This window comes from Nuphar pumila, chromosome 15 (assembly GCF_984573655.1).
Source record: "Nuphar pumila chromosome 15, dmNupPumi1.hap1.1, whole genome shotgun sequence".
NCBI lineage: Eukaryota > Viridiplantae > Streptophyta > Magnoliopsida > Nymphaeales > Nymphaeaceae > Nuphar > Nuphar pumila.
This window is the reverse complement of record NC_143263.1, coordinates 33,138,620-33,148,168: the sequence shown is the minus strand read 5'-3', so window position 1 is coordinate 33,148,168 and position 9,549 is coordinate 33,138,620. Positions and strand designations below refer to the sequence as shown.

The 9,549-nt window shown below is 37.1% G+C and overlaps 1 protein-coding gene across 1 annotated transcript in view; it reads left to right on the top strand.

The window, feature by feature from the left end:
* The first annotated feature begins 4,716 nt into the window (after positions 1-4,716).
* Positions 4,717-9,549, top strand: part of LOC149815057 (DEAD-box ATP-dependent RNA helicase 20-like) — a 45,433-nt gene continuing 40,600 nt past the window's right edge. The window contains exons 1-2 of the mRNA XM_089988446.1: positions 4,717-4,995; positions 5,084-5,373. Of these exons, the coding sequence (XP_089844572.1) occupies positions 4,940-4,995; positions 5,084-5,373 (346 nt within the window). The 5' untranslated portion in view covers positions 4,717-4,939. The remainder of the gene's footprint in view (positions 4,996-5,083; positions 5,374-9,549) is intronic.

Below are 9,549 nucleotides of genomic sequence, written 5' to 3'. Positions count from 1 at the left end.
TTGGAGATTATAGTTTAGGTATAGACATAATTATTCATGCTAATAAATATTAAATATTAAAATAATTTATAATAACTTATAATGATTTACACTAATGAGTGCTTTGTATTAAAATGATTTATACTAATGAATGCTAAATATTATAACAATTTACAATAACGAATGCTAAATGCTAAAGCAATAACGCTTTGTTCTAACGAAGACAAAATCCTGCAATGATCATTACTTAAGAATGCTAAACATTATAACGATTTACACTAATGAAAGTTAAATGCTAAAGCGATAATGATTTGTACTAAGGAATACAAAATCCTGCAACGAGCATTACTTAAGAATATTAAACATTAGAATGATTTATACTAATGGATGCTAAATGCTAATACGATAACGATTTGTACTAACGAAAACAAAATCTTGCAGTGATAATTACTTAAGAATGCTAAACATTTTAAAGACTTATACTAATGAATGATAAATGCTGAAACGATTGCAAACGATTTTAAACCATTTGCCTCATTTAATTGCAGTCCAGCTAAAATGAACTTAGCATTATCCTCATTGACATTTATTGTAGCCCACCGACCGATCTTGGGAAAATTACAAATCGCATGGCCACATTGAGGAGGCAAGGCGACAATATGCTCCCACGTCTAGGCCTATAAAAACAATATATTAGTAAGACTATAATCTTCAAGGATCTTAGTCTACAACTACTAAATATGTAATAAGCAATTAACTGGAAAAATGACCAAAACCCTCTGACGGTTTTTGTACCCTTACTCACATGGTAAAGTTGATTGTACAAGTGTGTGAGCATAACAGCACCCCATGCATAGTTGTCGACTTCATCTAAGTCTTCTAAGAACTGCAGTCACATGTAACTTAACTTCAAACCAGACAAATATGAAAATAAAATAAGTCCAAAAAAATAAAGAAGGAAGCCACACAACTCTTGGTCAGCTATTTCAGATGCACATATAACAGACTGACCTTCTTATTTATTACGAAAAGTAGAAACTTTAATCGATATAGAATTGCTTCTACCAGAAATACATTGACCCCAATCCTCTATCGACATTTCTAGAAGGGTCGTGCACTTGTCCCTTGCGTTATAGTTTGAATCTTGTGCTAGGACAATACTTCCATGGCACTTAAGACCCGTAATTTGTATCACATCTTTTAGGGCCATGGTGATCTCAAAACCATTAAACTGAAATGTGTTTATCTTATGATTTCGCTTATTGACCAGGTGAGTCATGGTGTTCCAGCATGTTTCAAAATAATGTTGGTCCAGAAGGCCATCAAAGTGTATATTTTAAAATCGGTTCTTCTGATATTCACTCAGTTGTCCATACCACGACAAAACTACAAGCCACTAACACCGCCCTTTGAGCTTTTTACCTGTTGCTTTACTTCTCTTTTGACCATCCTATAACACAAAATAACATATTATTTGTACTAAATCATAATTAGTCTCATTTGTATTATACACGTTGTTGTACACAGTAATCGTTATATATAATAATCATTATATACTCGCTATCAATATATTCGTATACACAATAATCGATATCAAAGTAATTGCTATACGTACTAATCACTATTATGGTAATCGCTATACATAGGTCACAATAATTACTATATATAGTAATCGCTATCATAGTAATCACTATCACAATAATCACTATATATAATAATCACTATCACAGTAATCACTATACATAATAATACCTATCATAGTAAATCGTTACGTAATCACTATACGTACTAATCGTTATTACGGTAGTCGCTATACATGGGTCAAAGTAATCACTATACATAGTAATTGCTATCATAGTAATCACTATACATAGTAATCACTATTATAATAATCGATAAACATAGTAATCACTATCACAATAATCACTATACATAATAATACCTATCACAATAAATCATGACAAACAAGAGTGATTTAAGTACCTTGGTCACATTTTTCTTTTCTTCATCCTCTCCCTCCCTCCTCTGCCTTTCTTGTTGCTCTATCATTTGCTCCTCCTCCTCTGCCGTTCTTGTTTCTCATTTATTCTCTCATCCTCTACCTTTCTTGTTGCTCCTTCGCTCTGCCGCCTCCCTTATCTGCTTTTCTACTTCTTCACAATAATCGCTATACATAATAATATCTATCACAGTAAATCATGATAGACATAAGTGATTTACGTACCTTGGTCATACTTTTATTCTCTTCATCCCCTCCCTCCCTCCTCTGCCTTTCTTGTTGCTCAATCATTCGCTCATCCTCCTCCCTCCTTTGTCATTCTTGTTCCCCATTTATTCTCTCATTCTCTAACTTTCTTTTTCTCCTTCGCTCCGCCGCCTCCCTCGTCTGCTTTTTTACTTCTTTCTTCCTTCGCTTTGCCGCCTCCCTCATAATTTTTTTACTTCTTTCTTCCTTTGCTCCTTCACCTCCCTCTTCTCTTTTTCTACTTCTTCGTTTCTTCCCCTTTCCTTCTTTTCCTCCTTCTGCTTTTTTTCCTTTCTTTTCTTTCTCTTCCTCCTCCTATTTCTTCCTTTCCCTTTTCTTATCTTCCTCGTCCTCCTTCTCCTTTATTTGCCTTACCTTGTCTTCCTCGTCCTCCTCCTTTCTTTGCCTTTCATGCTCTTTCTTGTCCTCATTTTCCTTCCTTTGTTTCCTTTGCCTTTTCTTCTCTTCCTCATCCTCATTCTCCTTCTTTTGCCTTTCTTTCTCTTCCTCGTCCTCTTTCTCCTTCATTTGCCTTTCCTTTTTTTTATCGTCTTTCTTCTCATTTCTTTGCTTCATTTGCCATTCCTTCTCTTCCTCATCCTCATTCTTTTGCCTTTCCTTCTCCTCCTTATCCAGATTCTTCTTCTTTGGCCTTTTCTCTTCCTTCGTCATCATTTGCCTTTCCTTCTCTTCCTCCTCCTTCCTAAATTGCCTTTATTTCTCTTCCTCTTTCTCCTTATTCTTCCTTTGCTTTTCTCTCTCCTCCTCCTTCTTCTTCGTTTGCCTTCTCTTCTTTTGCTTTCCATTCTCATCCTCCTTCATCCTTTGCTTTTTCTTCTCTTCGTCATCCTTCTTCTTCATCCTTATTCTGTTGTGTTTCATCTTCACTATTTGATGGATCAGGCTTCACATTATTCAATTCCAACGCTTTGTCCCTATCTTTATCATTCTCAATCTTCATTATATTTTGATATGTTTCATAACGCTTATATGTATCAGACTGGCGGATCACTTATCCAATAGTCATTCCCTCGAATGACAGGGGCTTTATTGTCTTACAAATTTTAGTCATTGCTAATCTGCACAACACATAAATTTAACTGCATCATTATATGTTACAATCGCCTCCCCAAGTATATATTATTACAAATTATCACATTCGTTATACAATCACCAACATTACAAATCATCGCAATATTTGGCTTTATAAGTAAACATTATTGTGAGATTTAGCAAACTTAAGTACAAATGAAGGTAACGTCATAAATACACATCACTACTGCATCAAACGTATAAATCATTGCTGCTTCAAACATACAAATCACTATTAATTTAAATATATAAATCATTCATGCTTCAAACGTGCAAATTGTTGTAGAAATTGCACCCTTCATAAATACATATTGTTGTAACGTTTGGACTTCATAAGTAAACATCATTGTACAATATAACAAACTTAAGTATAAATCGTGGTAACTTCATAAATCATAAATACACATTGCTACTACTTCAAATGTATAAATCGTTACTGCATCGAACATACAAATCGCTATTGGATTAAATATACAAATCATTGCTGGATTCAAACGTACAAATTGTTGTAGAAATTTAGCCTTCATAAGTACATATCGTTGTAATGTTTGGCCTTCATAAGAACAAATCGTGCTAACTATTTTTCGATGCCCAAAAGGTAGATAGGTAAAAAACGATTTATTTCAGTATGAAAATAAGTGTTATTTAGCATGAATAGTACAACCAGTTGTAAGATTTGGCATTCAATTTTACAAATCGATTTGTTTACATAACGAAACCTTACACAAAATTCACCGAAACGACAAGAGTTTTGGTAATCCGACAGTGTAGGAGAAGCACCCAAAAGGTAGATGTAGCTGATGGTGACAACGGTGCTCCCACTACGTAGACGACGACAAATGGTGCTCCGATGGTGGTAGACGATGGCAAAGGTTGCTCCACCAACAGTAAACAACGACAAAGGGTGCTTCAACGACAACAAATGATGGCAAAAGGTGCATCGTCAAAGGGAGTTTTTGTTATAGTAGATGGTGTGTCGTTTATTGATTAGGGCAAAAACGAAACGTTTGGACTTTGAAGATTTAAGATCATCCTCCATTTCCTGTACGGAGGACATTTAATTTGTTCTTTTCTTGAACTATCGTTTCATGATGGGAATGACAGGAAAGGGTACTTAAGTCTTTACAACCACACCAACCTTAAGTGATGTCGATACACACGGAGATACGAGCCCCACGTGCTCATATATGATCTCGTTTATCCTGTCTATATTTTGACCTGGGTTTGGTTATACAATAATTAAGTAGATCAATTTCAGATCTGGATTCAGTATCAGTACATTAAAATTGGACCCGATCTGGTCTAGGTCCGACCGGTTGACAGAGTTTTGCTAGCAAAGTCTCGCACTGTGGTGTTTTTGGGTCTTGGTTGGAATGCATTGAGAGAGAGAGAGAGAGAGAGAGAGAGAGAGAGAGAGGGGCTCTGCTGCTCGCCAAAAGGTCTAAGAGCTCAAAAGCCGGGAGAGAGTTAAGGGAAGAATCTCTCTTTGAGGTCCACTGCACCGAACAAACGCTCTCCCTCGACACCCTTTGATCAGAAGCCCAACCCTTTCCATCACCCACCTTCATTCCCCCCCTCTTCTGATCGAACCCACCACCTTCTCTTCATTCGTTCCAAGAGAAGATGAGTCGCTACGATGGCCGAACGAGCGACCATGGGTCATACCGCGATAGAAGAAGGTAAATCATCCTTTTTTTCTTCCCTTGTTCCCCACCAAACGAGCATTTTATTGACTCTCTCTCTCCCTCCCTTTCTCTCTTTCTGTAGTGATAGTTTTGGCAGCGCCCCAACCAGTTATAGCAGCGTAGGTGGTGGCGGCGGCGGAGGCTACGATGGGAGCGACGGCCGGACGAGGAGAGAATTCGCGAGCACGGCATTGTCGAAGCAGGATTTGGATGGGCTGACTCCTTTCGAGAAGAATTTCTATATTGAGCCCCCGGCTGTTTCTTCCATGACCGAGGGAGAGGTCGAGGAGTACCGCCGCCGCCGACAGATTACGGTCGAAGGTCGTGATGTTCCCAAGCCCGTGAAGAACTTCTGCGATGTTGGGTTCCCTGGTAATTGCTTGTTGAATTGTTTTCGATCGTGGTGTTTCATTTGGCAGTGGGTGGATTATGAGTCCTCCTGAATTGGGGTTTGTTATTCTTTTCGGTTGGTGGTGTTTCTTCTCAAGAGTTGGAAGATTATGGCTTCCTTTCAATTGTGTTTTTGACAGTTTTTGAATGATTTATTATTGTGATGGTCTGTTAGGATTCAGTTTTCTCTATTTCAAGCGTGTTTGTGCCATTCATTCTTCGATCTTTGATTTTGCATAATACGAAAATGTAAAAAACCATTTCTCTGAAGTGAAAACTTATGGTGATGAGAAAGTGTAATTCATTATATCAACTATTTCTTTGGGTGTAGTTTTCGTTAAACGTATTGAACGTAGTTGCCTGTGTGAGGTATCCAGTTTAAAATCTTGAGGGGACTTGATTTTTGATGAATGTTACATTTGAAGGTTGTAGGGTTTTTGTGGTTTTGTTATTTGGAGTGATGGAGTTGCTACCGTTGCTGATGGTTCATGTGTATCCATTCTCTATGGATTCAGGCTTCAGCAAGCCAAAACAGAGGGGTATGCATGGTTTCACATATTTAATTATCACGTATCTTTCTTATGAGGATCCGTTCTCTTCCTATTCAATAAGTCACAACAGGGGGATGTTCCAGGTTTCACAGGGCTAATTAGTTGCGTACCTCTCTTACTAGGATTACTTTAGTTTGCCTCGGTATTTATGTATATTTTGACAGCTTAATGTGATGTAGTATTGTTGTTGGAACTTAGAACCTTGTCCTGTTAGGGGGTGTTATGATACAGAGTCATGGACTTTATCCATGGTTATGACTAGAAGGAGCTTGGGTACTACCCATATGTGATTCAATCTTTGTTGGGTTGAATAGTTCTAGGTTCCCTCTCTCTTGCTTTGGACTTTTGGCTATTCAAATGGGTTTTGTTCCAAATGGACTAAATATGTGCTTCTAAAAATTAGTTGATGAGCACACCATTATCTGAATGAATCAAGGAAATTCATTGGTGTGTTGAAAGAAACTTTTGCTTCAAGTGGAAAGCCCAAATTGAAGCCATATAAGTAGCATTGAACTTCTCACCTGGTGGAGAATCTTGCAGCCAAGTGATATTATGTGGCTAAATAAATCTTAGTAGTTAGTGGATGAATAGTGTCATTTGCTTCAAGAGGCAAGCCGAAGGTGAAGTAACAGAAGTAGCTATTGGGATGAGATGTGATTTCGGTCTGGGTCCATACTCGATCCGTGTTTGTATTTTATTTTTTCCTGTTATATACCTCTATGTGTAAAGGTTCTGTTTGTATATTAACAAGGGTATTATCGTCATGTAAAATGTTCAGTTTCTAATATATAATGAAGAGGAATCGGGCACAGCACATCTTTGGGAATTGTGCCAGATTGCATCCCCATCGTACCTTTCTGTGTTGTTCTCTATTCCTGCATCATATCTCTGGTAATATTGCAGATTTCTCATGGTATCAGAGCATGAGATCTAGGGATTCGGTGATTGCGACGTCTACATGACCATCAAGATCAATTATCTCTGTTTCTTTTCTTAAGACATTCTTCTCTTCTTCCCTTCTTTTCTTTCTCTCTTGACTTCTCTTAAGTTTCCTTCTTTGCCTCCAACTCTTGATTCAGATCAATTATCCTGTTAATATCGTGATTTCCCAAACAATTTTTTTCTTCTTCTATCTTTAACTCGTGTCTTTTGAAACCTCATCCCTCTATCATTCTTCTTGTCCATATTCAGTTTGGATTTGCTGCATATGGTCTTGGGTGTTATTTTTATCATTATTTTTTCTGTTTGAGATATCGTGTTCAACAAGTTTCCCATCATACGAGTTTAGTTTTCTATTTGAGATATCGTGTTCAACAAGTTTTCAATCACACGAGTTTAGTATTTGGGTTTTCATGGGCATAACACTTGGTGCATTGGATTTCAGACTTATTTGACAACAATGTTGAATTTATTGTTACTTCCCTGAATTGTTAGTGATCTGCAAAAAAACAGCAGATCATTTAATTGCTGTTGTAGTCAATATTCCTGACATTTATTGAGTGATTTTCTTTTGCACGTTACTTATCTGCTGGTCTTTCCGGATTGAGATTCAGCCATTACATATTGTGCTTGTGACCTTCACATTTATTTTAGTGTGATTCCTCCCTTCCTCTTTGTTACTTTCAATGGATTCAAACTCCTTGCAGTCTGTACTTTCTTCGAATTTTCTGAATCAGCTTGTTTCTGAGAAACTCAACAATTCCAACTTCCTTACTTAGAAAAGGCAGATTATTCATTTTATTAGAATTCAGGATCTTGCTGGTCATTTGTATGGTTCTGTTACCATCCCGCCATAATTTATTTTTCAAAAGAAAAGGACGACAAAGGGGCTGTCCTATCATCAAAACCAATCCATATTCCTGAATTTGTTCGTTGGATGAAACGAGATCAGGCGTTAGTAGCATACATTACCTCTACACTTCCTCAAGAAGTATTGATTGGAATACTTGATGATTGTACAACATTGGATTTATGGACCAAGCTGGTCCAAACTTATTCACAGATTTCATTGGCAAAGATGATGTATTTGAAGAAGGATTCATTCATGTTGCTTATGGATTATTTCAATAAAATCAAGAGCATCACAGATTAGCTAGCACTGGTGGAATTTGAGGTTTCAGACAAGGATAGAGTAAGGATAGAGTTCAACAAGCGTTATCTGGATTGGGTCCTGAGTTTCACGTGGTTTCCACTATGTTACAATATCTTCCTTAGCTTCCTACATTTGACAATTTGAGGTCCAAGCTGCTTCATTATGAGATGTCAATGAAAGGAACACCATGAGATTCTGACAAAGGGAATTCAGATTCTCATGAAGTATTGGTTACCGATACCTCATGTTGTAGTAGATGAGGGTATCAAGGTGGTTGTAGTTGTGATCGTTGCTGTGGAGGAGGCTACAAGGTGGGAGAGGACTGTTGCCTACTCCGAACATGCCTGTTTTTGCAAATAATAATTTCAACAAAATTCTCACATGTTTTATATGTAAGAAGCTTGGGCATGTGAAAGCGAATTGCTGTTCAAGGACGATCCTACATATAATTCAGAAACACATTATAAAGGGCTAGCCAATAATTAGGGTCAGAATAAGGGACAAAGCAGTAGATCCCAAAACGGGCCGGACAAGGAGTTATTGTTGGTGGCTTTGGCAGCATTTAGTTTTAAGCAGGACAATCAAAGTGTTTGGTGTATTGATTTAGGTGCAACCACCCATGTCATTGGTGACATAGGTAAGTTTTCTAAATTAGTTCCTTACTCTGGTAAAATTTATATAGTCACTAAAGATGGTAATCACCATTCTATTACTCACACTAGGAATGTTTCCATCCCCATACCTATTTTCAAATCCATTGCCTTCTCTAATGTCCTTTGTGCTCCTAACATTAAAGGGAATATTGTTTCTGTATCTAAACTTGTGGATGGTACAAATTCTTACATCGAATTTACTCCCTCTTCTATGTATTTCAAGGACATCTGAACGAGGATGATGTTCGCTCAAGGGAAGCGATATGAAATATGTATGTCTTCAAGTAAGATTCTTTAGTTGCCCGCGCCCGTTTGAATTTGGGTTTGAAGCTCGAGTTTGCTTCTTCTGCTTCTCCTACATGTCTTTAGTCTGTCCAAGTTTAATAAGTCTGAGATATGGCATAGTCATTTGGGTCATTGTAGTCATGTTTTCATTTGAAAGATTGGTTATAGTGGTCTTTTAGATAAGTCCAGTTTGAGTCAAGAGTTTGATATTCATATTTTTCTAAGTTGTCAGTTGTGCAAGAGTCATGTACTTCCTTTTAATTCTTACTATAAATGAGCTTGAAACTTTTTGAAATTATTCATTCTGATGTGTGGAGACCTACCCTTGTTTTGTCTCTTTCTGGTAGTCATTACTATGTAACCTTTATTGATGAGTATTCTCGTTTCACATGGATTTTATTTATGAAACAAAAGTCCAAAGTATTTGATCTATTTCGTAAGTTCCATACCTTCATACAAAATCAATTCTCTTTAATATACTTAATTTCTAGTGTGTTGGTGGGGGTGAATATTCATTAAAGGAGTTTATTGTCTACCTCCAGAGCAATGAAATTAATTGTAGTATTTCTTGCTCATG